The following is a 14,813-nucleotide window of genomic DNA, read 5'->3' as shown; positions in this document are numbered from 1 at the left end:
TACTAGTCCAAAGAAAAGAAGAAATAGGGGTGACATGATAGCAGTATTCCAGTATTTGAGAGGCTGCCACAAAGAAGAGGGGGTTCAAATTGTTCTCCAAAGCACCAGAGGGCAGGACAAGAAACAAGAAGCAACCTGGAATTAAGGAGAAACTTCCTAACAGTGAGGACAATTAACCAGTGAAATAAGTTGCCTTCAGAAATTGTGGGTGCTCCATCACTGGAAGAGACTGAACAGACTTGTCAGAGATGGTATAGGTTCTGCTTGAGCGGGGGGCTGGACTAGAAGACCTCCAAGGTCCCTTCCAGATTCTATTCTATTCTATATAATTGGTCATATGATCTCCAGTTTCAAGAAATAAAAATACAGTGGCAATTTAGTAATTTGGATGATTAAACATGTCATTTTCAGTATTAATACATTTAGCAGACTGCTCATCTTTTTCTGCTTTAATTTTGCAGAAATGTAATTTTTTCTCTCTATTGCCTTACTTGGCCAGCATAATTAGAAACAACCTACAAATTATCATGCTCAATCTATCTCCTGCTCAAAGGCACCTATGAATTTTATGTGAAAGTTTTAATAGCTTATAAGACAATTTGTTAAGATATATGAAAGATGAAATATAAAACTCAATGATCCAAATGACCATTGCTTCACAACAGTATTTTAATGCAATGGAAGTGTGTTTAGGAAAGTGCTTGATAACCAATTGGATATTTTAACTGCCACTCTAAGTGCACAGATTTGACATGTGTAAAGGAACGAAAGAAAAGGTGTACCTTGTTTATGCTTTCAGTTCTTTGTGACAACACTCATACGCATTTTCATTTGGCATAATAAATACTTTCCCCAACTGACCTGAGTAACAGAATCAAGAGAATTTCTTCCTATTATAGGAAAGGTAACATTAATCAAAGAGATAAGGAAGTATGTACAGATCTCTACTGAAAAGGCACAAAACAAATCAATGCATGCTTTCGTTGTTTGCCCAAGAGAAAAAAAAATGATGTAAAGTGCTTTAAGGACACTGATTTCATGCAAAATTGTAGAAAGCAAAAGTTAGATTAAATAAGCAGCACAGAGCAGCTGAGAAGTTGCCTTCCTATCTTCAGGGCCAACTTTCCATTTCTCAAAGGAGGCATTCATGTCTGATTTACTTTCTGAATTTATAGAGAATTCGATGAAGAGAGAAATGATGATGTACTGAGCTCATTGTTGGCATTTAAATGTGCAACTAACTGCTTATGTAAAGCAAAGCACATGTAAGCCATACTTGGCAAATATATGCATGGGGATAGTTTTTTTTTTACTTTTTAAGATACAAGAGAAAGTCTGATTGATGATGGTTTCCCCTTCATATTGAGCTCTGGTTTAAATAATAAGTAACTTATTCCTTAGATTTCTATAACCAACCTCTCTTCATCATCACTGCTGCTTACATCATCGTATTCCAAATGAGTTGGCTTATTCATTGCTTCCAAGCTTTGCTTTTGTTTAGGTAGAGTTCCAGGCAAAGGTTTAGTTGAAACTGACCTCTCAGTACATAGTCTTGATGTGAGCGAAACAGGATATAGTCTTTGGCGTGTAGGAGCATGTTGCTCTTTTAAAAAAGGATACAAGTCTCTCTCCATGAATTGTTCTGTTCTTTCTGCAATAGGAATGGGGGGCTCTAGAATGATAACATTTTTATCCTTTGATTCTAAGTTATTAAAGCCTCTTTCTGAATGAACAAAAATAGGTCTAGTAATCTGAGATGCAACGAAGTTACACAACTGGCTCTTTGTATCTTTGAATTCCAAATGATAAGATTCAGTGGAAGGTCCGTTGGACTCAGAATCCACATCTGGGCATTGTTCTTTTGGAAAGATTCCCAAGGAGCAACTATCTAGACTGCTGTTTTTTCCCGCTGATATGTTATTAGACAGTGGACAGGAGTATGTAGGTACTTCTCGAATTGTAGAAATTCTTTGAAAAAATAAGCTGTCGCTTGAGCATTTGTTCAGTCCAGATGTTCCCTACCAAACATAAAGAAGAAATTATCAGTTCATCAGTTGCTATAAACTACTAGTAATATGTATGTCACTGAACCCTCTTTCTGTGGGAACAAGAATCAGAAGCATTAATACACCCTTGATCTGCTTGAGGACTTCTTCTCAGCAGCTGATTGGCCAGAAGAGAATGTTGGACAAGATTAAGCCGACAGGACTGTCCTCTAGAATACTAACAGCATCATCTGCAAGACTGTCTTTCCCTGACATGCTTTGTGTTAAGTATCTCATGCAACTTGTCTTGTAAATAATTGTGAAATCTATATTTTCACATAAAATTAGATTCCATAAGAATGATCACAATCAATAAATCCTATTCAGAATGAATTTACTTAATATCAACTGAATATATTTTGCCATTGACCCATCATAAATGCTACAATAATGCAATATTATACTATTCTTTCTTGGTACTAAATAATTGGTAACAAGCAAAATGTATTCCACTCAGTATCCAATAGTTTACAACTCTCTAAAGTTATTTTTGATAGGCTCTTTAATCTTGTCTTTCCAAGTTCTTCCTACACAATCTTCTGCATTCTAAGGATACTTTTTTTTTAATATGGTCTATTAATGCAAACATCTTATTTTGTTTGATGGATTTTAAGCAGATATTACTATCCGTTGGTGAACAATCAATAACCCATTTGTCAGATTAACATGAAGTTACCTGATTTAGCATGGGAAAAAAGTGTCATACATAAGTTACTCCTTACTTGTTTCATCTCGTCCACTTCCAAATGGAAAGCTGCTTTATCCATTGTGCTGTAATGTGGCTGTTGCAGATTTTTGTCATTTGCTGTTTGGAAAAAAAAACTTTTATAAACAAGATTACTGATGCTCATACACTTACCCGTTTCTCAGAGAAGGGTAAATACATGTGGATTTTGCTTAAATCTGATTTCATTATTAATACACTTGAGAAATTGAATAATTTACAGGCCTCTCTTTAATTTTAATTAGTTAGATATCTTTACCAATTTATCCCCAAAGGGATCAAAATGGGTTAAAATATAATTCTAATTATGACCTCAGTTACGGTCATAAGCTTAAACAAAAATTTTAAAGATCAACATTTAACTGAAACCAGAACGTTTTCTGCTGGAATGAATGGACCATCATTAGGGAAAAAAACATGGGAAATAATTTTTAAATGATTACTGCTGCAAGACTATTATATGTACAAAAATTAGAAGATTCTGAATTAACCCACAACAGAGGAATGGCTGGTGAAGATGACAGAACTAGCAGAGATGGCAAAACGAATTTGTTTGATAATATATATCTTCATTTACCAGTGACTAGAAACCACTTATGGACTTTTTGTTGGAAAAAAAGAAGTGTGATTGATGGGGTGATGATTAGAAACTGTAACTTATTGAAAGAAGGAAATTATGATGTAACCTGAAAGTGAGCCAAGCAATACACTTCAAAGCCTAAAACCAAGTCCCAGGTATAATTCAAAGAAAAACTGCACAGGAATCCTGGAGCACATGCAAACATAGAAATTCAGAATTAATATCTTCTTATAATAGCAGCCATATCACTGTCTTGATTATCTACTAGCAGGTAGTATACACTTTCAACATTTCAATTTGCTTTAACCTGTCTTCAAGTCAGTTTTTACTCCTGGCAACTGGCTGGGCTAGTCCCTGCAGTCTTTTTGCCAAGATTTTAGAAGTGGTTTGCCATTACCTCCTTAGAATTGAGAGAGAATAACCGGCCCAAAGTCAACCTGCTGGCTTTATACCTAAAGTAAAACTAGAACCCAGGGTCTCCTGCTTTCTAGTTTGTTGCTTTAATTGCTATACCAAATTCTATAGTTACAAATATCTTAACAATAAAGAACATAGTAAAATATGTTTAGGATGAACTATCAGGTTCTGTAGGATGACTGTTAAACCCAAGAAGTCTGGGCAATGCCCTAAGGCAGAGGTCCCCAACTCTCGGTCCGTGGCATGCCAGCAACCGGGCCACACAAACAAAGCCCGTCCTCGGGATGCAGGCAGTACACAAAACCACGCCCCCTCTGGTCCACAGAAAAACCTCTCTCCACATAACCGGTCCCTGGTGCCCAAAAGGTTGGGGACCTCTGCCCTAAGGGTATCCTACAATCTGTTGGAGTCTTCAAACAACGGATTTTCAGGACAGATGTTGGAGAAAATTCTTAAACTCTGAATAGCTTTCCTTACTCTTCATTTTATTTATATCCTGCCTTTCATTTAATAGATCATTGTCAACGCTGTGACAATGGATGTTCCAGCTCTGACAACTGAGGGAAATTGCAGCCATTTTTACTCTGCTTACATCTTGCTTTTTCTGCTGTTTAGAAATCAGATGTAGAAAGGGGGATGGGGTGAATGCTTGAGCTCAGCTAGCCATAATAATAATGCAGCTTCGTGGGAACTCAAGGACACAAACCGATAACGTTTTGACGGGCTGAGGAGCTGGAGAGGGAGCCCACACTTCAGGCTAATTGGAGAATGTGATTTATGACTCTTCATGGTGGGAATTGCAACTTGTTACTTTGTATGGGGGGGGGGAAGATAATTTAGTTTTGGGTTCGACTATGTAGTGCCGATACTGTGTTTCCTGAATAAAATGTTCTTTAAGGAAGAATTCTTGCCTTGAAGTTCTTTAATGGGTTTCATTTATCAGAACCATGACAATCGTGGCAACATACGGAGGACTCTCCCCCATATTTTTCCCATCAACAATAACATTGTGAGCAAGGATGTCTGTCTGCAAGATATGCTAAAAAAAATCAAGAGGCCACAAGGATACAATTTAAGCTGCTCGGGTTTTTTATCTGTGCTGCATTAAAAACAGACAGAACTTTGATCACATTATGCCAATCAACCTGATCTGCAACCATTCAATTCTGCCTGTGTCGTATGCTAGATCAATGGAGAATGACTGCTGAAAGGCAGCCATTGAGCCTTGTATGCCTGCAATTATCTCTCACGGGCATATTGATAAGCTTTGTTCATAGGTTAAAAGTCCATCAAAAAGAAACCATTAGATTGAAGAAAAAAAATGTGAAGATGGCCAACATCATGTAGTTTTTATTTTCTATGTTACTCTTGTCACAGCAAACTGAAATATGGATACCAGAAATAAGTGCAAGAAGCAGTAATTTGTAAATAAAAAGACCCCACAAATATTAAGGGGCAGCTGCAGAAATTTTTGTCATTTTCTATTTTCCTTCCTATCTGGCTTACCTAGTGAAGTTGTTGGGAAACAATGGCATTTTCCACAGTGCTCCCAAATGTCAGAAGTGTTGATGTGGGAATGCTTTCTGGAAGTCCTCAAGGCCCAGCATTGCTTGCTTGACTTATGGCTTTTGAGAAGACAATGTCTTTGTGCATGATGATCTTCATGTCTATATAATGAAATCTACAAATTAATGTTATGTCTTTAGAACATCCTTCAAGCTCACATTTCATAACAAATATTTAGTATTGCTTAGCTTGCCAAACTTCAGTAATCCAGAAAAAATAAAGAATATTCCTTCCTGCACAGTTTGTCTCAAGGGGAAAAAAATATGTTCAGTGTAACCAACCATAATATTCAACAATCAGCTTATTAAATTTAACTGTTGTGAATTTTAAAAATGCCTATTTGAAACAAATGAAATTATATCTCATTAAAATGTGGTTCCATTTTTATTCCTACATTCAAATCTCCTTGATGATATAATCTGTTTTGGCTGGTTTAAATTGGTTGTGCTGAAAAGCAAGTTCTCATCCAAAACTAAATAGCCGTTCTGTCTTTGGAGATTTCTATATAATTTTAACCATGTCTAATATGACATTTTTTTCCTGCTACAAAAAAATTCAGCTACCAGTACACAAGCCTAATGATTTTATCCAACCTCAGCAAGGCTTTTTTGGAACAGTTTTTGCATCAACTTTAAACTTCAGCAGAAATAAAATCATTTTTTTCAAATACTAGCATTACAACCCACACGGATGAAATGTAAAAACAGAAGATGTCCTATTTGATGTTTTCAGCATTAAAATATCTGCTCTTTCTTCCCTGCCTGTGTTCTCATTTTCCTATTAATATTTCCATTATGCTTTTTTGCAAAGAAAGAAAGAAAAAAATATAGAGAGAAACCAAATAATACAGGTAGTCCTCGAGTTACCAGTGTAATGAAGCCTGCATATCCCACCCGTAACTCAAAAACCCGTACAGTGAATCTCGTACCTCGAACGAGATCACTCCCTTGCTCGTTAAAACGTACATGGCTCGTTAAGTGCACATGAGGTATCTGAGGGTGGGGAAGGCCATGGGGGGGGGCTAGTGATGGAACAGGCCCCCAAGGCTTCCCCAACCCACTAGGAAACCTCATGCTTCTCCCTCCATTCTTGCCGCACCGGACTCACTTACCTTGAAAAGATCCATCTCCTCTCTGCCGCAGTTCCTGCTTTTGAGGGACAGGAGAGTCAATGGAAGCCCCTGGGTACTGTAATATCACGCGAGTTCAGGCACTGATTCTTTTTTGCAGAGAATGGGTGCCTGAATTCTCGCACTGTTTGCGGTGCTGCCTCCTGCTTTCTCCCAACTCCGGAGCCACTCCGCCGCTGCCCCCAAAATAGAGATGGGGGGGGCTTCTGCATGCCTCCGGAGGTTGTATCCAGCCCTCGGAGGACTGCACCAAGCTGCTGCCGCCCAGAACGGAGCTTCCAAAAGCCTGATCCAAGCCTCAAAGGGGTTTTCCTAGCCGTTTGCGCCAGGAACGGAGATTGGGGGGGGGCTTCTCCATGCCTCCGGTGGTTGTATCCAGCCCTCAGAGGACTGCACCAAGCTGCTGCCACTCAGAACAGAGCTTCCAAGGGCCTGATCCAAGCCTCGGAGGGGTTTTCCTAGCCATTTGCGCCAGGAAACAGGCTGGACGCGTGTGCGAGGGGCCTGGCCTTCTCCCTCAGTTGAAGGCTTCAGGCCTGCCGTCAGGCAGAAAGCAGTTAAGGGCAGGAGCAGGAAACAGGCACCTTTCGCATAGAGAATGAATGTTTCTGAGGTCCGTGATTTGGTGCAACTTCAAACACTCGCGCAAGATCACGGACTCCAGAAACTTTCATTCTCGGAGCAAAAAACATTTCCAAGCCGACTCTCCTCTCCCTCAAGGGGAAAGAAACCATGGCAGAGAGATAAAATGTATGCCATGATGCAAAGGCTAAAACTTAATTACTTCTAGCACAAGTAGGATAGGATTTCTGTCATGATGTTACTGTGTGCAGGTTACTGTATTAAAGATGTTTGTCCCATTGCCCCTTGACATCAATAGGTTATGAATACTGAGACAGATGACATCTGAAGTCACAACATAATATAGTGTTAGTACTTCTATAGCACAATCCATGTAAGTGTCCCATTTTCTAAAATAAAATTTTGAGAAGTTCTCCACACAAAGTTTTTCTATCATATTGTTCAGCTAGAAATGTTACTGATACTCAAAAGAAAAATTGTTTTTCTAAGACTAAGGCTAGACTCCGCATTTCTTACCGCTTGGGGCTGACCTTCACCTTTATCCTTTTTAAGTTTCTCTTTTCTCGCCTTTTGTAAAGCTTTTCTTTTTTCTTTTCTAGTTCTGGGATGTTTTTGGAGGCTTCCTGAGCACCAGTACTTAAAATGTACCTCTGTGAATGAAAGAAATGAGTAAAATTGCATGACAAGTATCAAGTGTAAACAATAGCACAAAACATGAAAACAGTGGAACAGTGTGTCTCCTCTCAAAAGAATGTTGGATAGAATTGTGATTGTTTTGTTATGTTACTATTTTGTATTTATATATTGTACTGTTTATTGTAAAGACTTTTTCCCCTTCTCTGATGTCTTCTTTGATCTGATGTTGCATACCACTCCGAGTCACAGTGGTTGAGTTGGGCAGCCTATTAAATCTTACAAAAAAAACCATCTCCGTCTTGTGAGAGCCACCATGGCACGGCAATGCTGTCCTTATAATCCTAGAAAAAGACACGTTTATTCTTCCAATTTTAAATGTGTTTTCTTTTATTCTAATTATAGCACACATTATTCATAAATATCTCATTTTTTCAATGGAATGAGAATGGTTCTCTGCTTTCCAGAAGAGCACCCAGAGGATCAGAACGATGGGACTCCGTCTTCCCACTGCCACATACCTTCTTCTGAGGTGGCTGCAAACTGATTGTGGAAGAAATGGGGTATTCAAAGGCATCTCTAATGTGGCAGGAGGCTAATTTCTATAACGGACAGTTCACAGATTGTTTCTGAGTTAGATAAATGTCAGAGAGAACCTCCCTTCTGGCAAATTGGGTGAGTTGAATGGCTAATGAATTTAAGGTGATCATGATCATGATAAATACATAACCTTTGTGGCAACATATTCTCAAAACTCCAAGAAAGATTACCTACATTGTTCTAACCTAAGTGTTCAACCTATAATCATCTTATTACACTGAATCCACAATCTTCAAATCTATTACTAATAAGGTGGTACAGCAGCTTCCTCTTAACCAGCATTCCCATTTTATTCTAAAGCTAAACCATAATCATCAACAGCATCTCTCTATCTAGGAATAGGAAAAGCATAAAGCCATTACCTTCTCTGTTTCCTGCCTTTGTGGAGAAGAGACCAGAGCTTGAGGGTTTTCAATTCCCCAGCCTTCCCTAGCAGCCTTCCCATGGCTTTTCATTTTGCAGATCGACCGTCCATGTTTTGACATGAAGCTTTCATTCATATACAAAGAAGAATATGCAGAATCTTTCCTTTCCTTTTGCTCAATAGGAAGAGGGAGGCTTCTTGATAGGCAACACCAAGTCAGCTGAGGCTCCGCACTTAGAGTTGGGAAGGACAGATTCAGACTTGGGATTTGTAAGTTTCCTGCATGAGATTCTCTGCTTAACGGGGGCTGAGAGAAAGTCTCCTTTGGTTGAGTACACAGCACATGACAATAAAGCATACTTGAAGAATGGCAAAGACATTTCGGACTATTAAGTGAACAGGAGGGCAATTCTTCAAATCCTGGCAAACGGTTAGTCTCCAATTGCCATTCCTTGGCTTCCTTCTCACTACTTTCACACAAAACTGCCCTTTCCACCAATGAAGAGAGTGAAATTACTGAACTCTTCGCTGACTGTATTAACTTTAAGGCTGAATTTTGTCCAGTCATATCTGATGATATGAAAAGCCCTCCTGTATAAATAGTGGTAAAGCATACTTTCCTCCCAGGAATGTGTGATGTGCAAGCAACTATACATTCGTCCTCTTTTGTTATCAATCTTTGATCACCTAAGTTGTCTCTACTGTCTCCTTTACATGTTTCTTTAACTTTCCTGCTTGCACTTTGAAGATGACATTCTTGATCTCCCATGGTTGTAATTGTTGTTGCTTCAAGGAGAGCTGGTGCAGAAGGTACCAAAGGTGTCCACGTTGTGTGCACGTCCCATTTTAGCTCTTTTCTTCTAGCTGAATGACTCAGATCCAATTGCAAAGGGCACAAAGATATATCAATGGAACTACTATCAAGCAGTTTATTGTTACAGGCAGGATATGGGGAAATGGTTGAGCTGCTTGGCAATGTAACATATGGTATATTTTCTGGCTCTCTTGTAAGAAACAAAGGCACACCTATATTGTTTCCTTCCTGTGAATATTTTAAGATGTACTTTGGAAGAAAATTGTTTTTCTTTAGATGAGAAATCACTTGATTTCTTACCACATGCTGAGTGTGGGCTGGTGCGGAGTCTCTACAGTTTGATAATTCTTCTGTTGCTGTTGTTATGGGAGATGTCAGCTTTTTTGTTGCAAACAAATCACTGGTGTGTTCCTCTGTTACATTGGTCTCGAATTGTTCAGCAAGCGACGTCGCAGATATACTTGCTGTATCTGTTTGACTTACAATACAATCCCTATTATTAGATACTGTTATAGAGTGTTGGATTCCTTCCTCACACTCCATACTGCTTCCTGAAGCAGGTGTTCCTACCATTACTGTCCATTTTTCTCCCTTACCTGAATGCTCTGCTGATTCTGCAGCAACTAAATTAAGATTATAACAGTCTATCAGTTTCACAACCAACTCGGTTGAACAACTATTTTTAAATGTTATGTTTTCTATGTTTTTCAGTGTATCCACCTTAGGCTTTTTTCTTTCTGAGGGTAACTTCTGAGATTCATACACTAGCTCACTGGCGTTGCATTGTGGTGCTGATAAATCTGTGTGTCCAAGGTGGGCAATTTCTTTCCTCCTGCATCCTTTTCTATTAGCTTCCGTATCCTCATATTTTTGTACACATTCAGTAATGTGTCCATCTTCTAAGTCATGATCATGCCGAGTAGCAAGGTTCAGCTGAGTTTGCTTAAGTTGGACTTTCAATTTACAGCCTTTACTTAGAGGCAAAGCTTTACTATTGCCACTCTGGTTGTGTTTTGAAACATGCAAGTCTCTGCATTGATGTCCAGCAAATGATGTTTCACTTGCCATGCTGTGTTGTTCACAATCACCAACTGAACACGTTTCTCTTAATTCTGCCAATCTTCTTGAATTCTCCTGAGAAAAAGCAGGGTGACAAACAGGGCTAGCTTTGGAATGGTTTTCCAATGCATCAGGATTTACCTTTGCAGTAACATCTGCTAGTGATGAAATTACATTTTCAGTTAGAGAGCTTCTGCCTTCTCTCGACAATGTAATTTCCTCCCCACAGGCAGTTTCCTTAGTATCTGAATAAATGTTTGAAACATTTGTTAAATTACCTTTTTGTTTTTTGGCTGATTGACTCCTTTTCTTTTTCTGATAAATTTTCTTAAATGACTCATCCCCATAAACTTGCCATTTTTCCTGAGAAAACATTTTTAATTTTCTTTGACTTGGTTTCTTATTCTTGCTGTTCACTCCTTCCACCCCAGCCTCAGATTTTTGTTTACCTTTTTTCTCCTCTAAAGAGGACGAAGATTCATTCATATAATTTAATGGCACATCATCCACTGCCACCTGTCTAACAAGTGCCCGGGGGTGGCTGTTAAGAACATTTATCATATTTGTGTCTAAATTGCTGCTATGCAACAAGCCAGAAAAACCCACATCTGGGGACACTCTAGTGAAAGAAGATAATTTTGAACTATCTGCCTGGTCCTGTGTCTTCCTTGTACTCTCAATAAAAGGCAGAGAGTTACTTCTTGTAACAGGCACACAGTCAATTGTTGTTGAGAATTGAGTGGGAACTGAGTGAAAAAACAATGGCTTAGTCTTTTCCGCAGGATTAAAGATAGACTTGGCTGAGCGCAGAGAAATATTCTTTTTCTTGCTGGTGTCCAGAGGCCGTATATCAAAATGGAAGGAGTCTTTATACATGTACGGCATTGGCAAGTCAATGCTTCCTTGTTTGGATAGAACTGTTTTCCTGGGCCTAACACTGTCCAACTGGGTATCATCCACAACTGCTTTATTATGAGATATTAGCCTTGAGATATGCTCTTCCAACCTTTTTTTCTCCAGGGTTACGGTTCCTGTTGCTTTCTCAGTTGAACCTACTTTTGAGAAAGTGTAGGTCATGCATTTATTGATGACAGCCACATCATCTTCTGACTCTGTGCTATGTTCACAAAGACTGTGCAGAAAGCCAGGCGAAGGTGTTTGATGTTCCACACTATCAGAGCGTGACAGATAACCCGAGTCGGTGCTCTCACACTTTTTTAGCTTGGTGTCCACAGATCTGCTGTTCCACAGCTTCTCTGAATACAGAGCTTGCTGTCTCTGTAGTTGACTATGTTTGCTTCCTGTTGGAGACCTTTGATCCTGGGTCTTCTTTCTCTGAGGTAGATCTGTGGTATCTCTGGTGGTCTCTTTTTCAAAGACATTCTGATTTATTTCTCCATGACAAGAGTTACCCGTTTTCATCCTCTGACTTTCCGAAACAAGGAGTGTTTCTGATAACGAAGTAGCAAGAATATGTTTGTCACTGAGCTCTGAAGCAGCAGATCTAATCCTTGCACTTGGCTGGACATCACTTTTATCATGAGATTCTGTAGTCTGAGTGGATGCAACTATCTCAGTCAGCTTCTCATTCTCTTCTAATAGACTACTGCTATCAGATTCTGAAGGCACCCTGGCATTATTGACATGTGTCTGAGTTCTCCTGTGTTTATACAGATTGCTTTGAGTTTTAAATGCAATGCCACAGGTTGTACATGGAAAAGGCCTCTCACCTGTATGTGATCGCATATGTTTCTCAAGGACACTTGGCTTCAGACAGTCACGCCCACAATGTTTACAGAGGTACCTCCCAGAACCTTTGGTCTTCCCTGGGCTTCCAGCTGGTGCACATGGAGAAGAACTTTGTGGCAAAAGTGAAAAATGACTAACTATGTTTATTGTACTGGGTTGCTTCTGAATGATTGCCTGAAGTTGATCTGTCCCTTCTGAATGCAAAAGTGGATTGAAGATTAAAGGTAAATTACTATTGTCTAGGTTGATATTTGTCTGGACTCTGGAAAGTTTATGGTTTGATTGAACAGGCTGGTAAAAAGGAATAGTAAGCGCTTTCAAATATACAGTTTGAGCAATTGCTTGTTCTGGCTGGAGAATCATGGGACTCAGTAAGAGATCTGATGCTGCTGGAATGGCCTGAAGGCAGGAGAGTTGAACTGGTGGGTCTTCTAAGGAAGCAGGTGGACAAGGAAGTCTCTGACCTTCCATTTCCTTTAGATGTTCCAACACTGTATTTGGGCCTGTCTGTGGGGAATACAAAGAACACCTACATTTGAAATCTGAACACATTTTTCCTCGCTTTCAGAAATAGGTCGGGACTACATTGATGCCAAGTCACTACATGGGCACAAGTTAACCGATATATACATTCATCAATGATGAATTTTTTAAAGTATTTTCTCTTAAAAGACATCGCAGGCATACAAATTATTATCTAATACACATTTCTACATACTTAGTTTTGGGATCCACTATGTCGTAAGTTGAAGACTACCTGTATAAGGTTTTATTATTTTTATTAAAATAAAAATTGTGTTGTGATATATTATTAGTTGCTTATAACAAAAATGAAGATACCGTGTTTCCCCAAAAATAAGACCTGTCCCAAAAGTAAGCCCTAGCTTGATTTTTTGCGTGTGCACCTAATATAAGCCCTACCCCCAAAATAAGTCCTAGTTAAGACTCCGCCCACTCCATCTAACCATCTGGTTGCATGAGGTGAGGCGAGGCACATGCGTAAAAATCAAGCTAGGGTGGGGGTGGGGGGGTTGGAGCTGTCCCTCACACCTCGCACCTGTGCACCTCGGCCCCCCAGCAACCTCCCCCCGCCCATTCAATGACCCGGTTGCCGGCCCGCCTCTTTCCTTTCACTCCCCTCCCGAGCAGGACTGCGATGCTATGGAGGATGGGTGGGGGAGGCTCGGTCCCCTTACCTGGTCCCCCTCTGCTGTTTCACAGCCAGGGGGCAGTGACAGCAAAAGGCCTCCGCCACTGCACATCAGCTCCGTCCACCGCTGGAGGGACTTTCTTCAGTCCCTATCAACCCTGCCCCGCAGATCATCTACCCGGCAGCTGTCGCCGCTGCCTCCTCCTCCTCCTGCCACTTTGGTCCTACGGTCTGGTCCCCATTCACCATTTCAATGGTGACAGAAAGCCAAATGTTCAGGCACCATTGGAGGGAAATGAAACTTAAGGATGGGAGCAATTAAAATTGAATCAATACACCCTCTTCTACAATACAAATAGACATTGGCAGCATTCAATTATCAATATACTTGAAACCATCATTCAAGGGCTCCTTTTAGTAATCATCAGTTACACATGACTACAAATAAAAGATTCTCAAGAGAGGATCAGGTTTAATGAACCAAAGCTCAAAGCACCTTTTGAAATAAAATGAAAAATAATAAAGGCACAGCATAATTATAATAGATATTTAAAAGTCACAAATATTACATTATAATACTTAATAACTAGGTCATTCTAAGCTTAATATGCAATATAATAATGAATCCAGGCAAGTTGTATAAGTGTTGGCTTTTAAATAGAGTGCAATAGGAGTGATTTAAATTGTGCCAGGTTCCCATTCAAATCCATACAGATGAAAATTTACATTGCATATATTTTGAGTAGCATTTTGAACATGAATTACAGCAAATATTTTCCTGATAGATAAGCAAGAAACAATTCTAAAAAAAACCAATAAAATGAAATATTGTTGCAATGGAAACAAGAGAGTTTTCCATATACTCTGCAATTATTGGTCAGAAAATGTCTAGAAATATTAAAATTTTGAGTAATAACTGAATGCTGGCAGTGCACCTGTTGCTTTTCAAAAAGTCTCTATTAAAGATATCCATACGTTACTATCAGAAGAACGTATATTAACATTCCTGTAGACTTAAGTTTTTCTATTGAAATATTGGCTCTTTCTATTTGTTCATAAGGAAGGTAGGCTATGGAGGCCTATCACTAACTATGGAGGAGAATACTAGGAAAAGGCGCATCCCCTGTTAAGAGAGGTGGTAGCAATAGTAACTAAGGAAGGCTAGCCAGTATGTACAAACTCAGAAGCTTCCAGGAGAAGAGATATGAACCCTCTAGGCCAGCCTGTTGCTACAATATGTAGAAAAAAATCTGGATATCTTGGACTATCAGTAGAAAATCTGATTTTATGCACTTCTGTTTGTCATGGCCGTGAGGCCCAAGAGAGCAGTACAGCTGCATCTGGTCGTTGTCACCCATTTAGCACTGCCCAAGGAGCACAAGTAGTTAAGAAATGCTATAG

At 39.4% G+C, this 14,813-nt stretch overlaps 1 protein-coding gene across 1 annotated transcript; it reads right to left on the bottom strand.

Annotated features, from left to right (window-relative positions):
- Positions 1 to 1,397: 1,397 nt before the first annotated feature.
- Positions 1,398 to 12,733, bottom strand: ZNF831 (zinc finger protein 831). Its single transcript, XM_029285680.1, has 7 exons — positions 8,639 to 12,733; positions 8,198 to 8,278; positions 7,560 to 7,693; positions 7,300 to 7,432; positions 6,444 to 6,519; positions 2,768 to 2,850; positions 1,398 to 2,018 (listed from the first exon to the last, which is right to left on the bottom strand). Exons 1-7 carry the CDS (start codon positions 12,731 to 12,733, stop codon positions 1,398 to 1,400), a joined length of 5,223 nt encoding a protein of 1,740 aa, XP_029141513.1.
- Between the last annotated feature and the right edge of the window lie 2,080 nt (positions 12,734 to 14,813).

Source organism: Protobothrops mucrosquamatus, unplaced genomic scaffold (assembly GCF_001527695.2).
Source record: "Protobothrops mucrosquamatus isolate PMUCROS unplaced genomic scaffold, P.Mucros_1.0 scaffold2060, whole genome shotgun sequence".
Lineage (NCBI taxonomy): Eukaryota > Metazoa > Chordata > Lepidosauria > Squamata > Viperidae > Protobothrops > Protobothrops mucrosquamatus.
Note: the sequence above shows the minus strand (reverse complement) of the source record. Positions and strands in the feature narration are given on the sequence as shown.

What these genes read in the sequence shown, in the direction of transcription:
- ZNF831 (XM_029285680.1), bottom strand. Translation starts at nt 12,733, where the DNA reads ATGGAAGGTCAGAGACTTCCTTGTCCACCTGCTTCCTTAGAAGACCCA. An exon ending in GGACAAACATCTTTAATACA is followed by an intron (nt 6,520 to 7,299) that starts GTAACCTGCACA and finishes GTGATATTACAG; the next exon opens with TACCCAGGGGCTTCCATTGA. An exon ending in AGGAGATGGATCTTTTCAAG is followed by an intron (nt 2,851 to 6,443) that starts GTAAGTGAGTCC and finishes TTTTCCAAACAG; the next exon opens with CAAATGACAAAAATCTGCAA.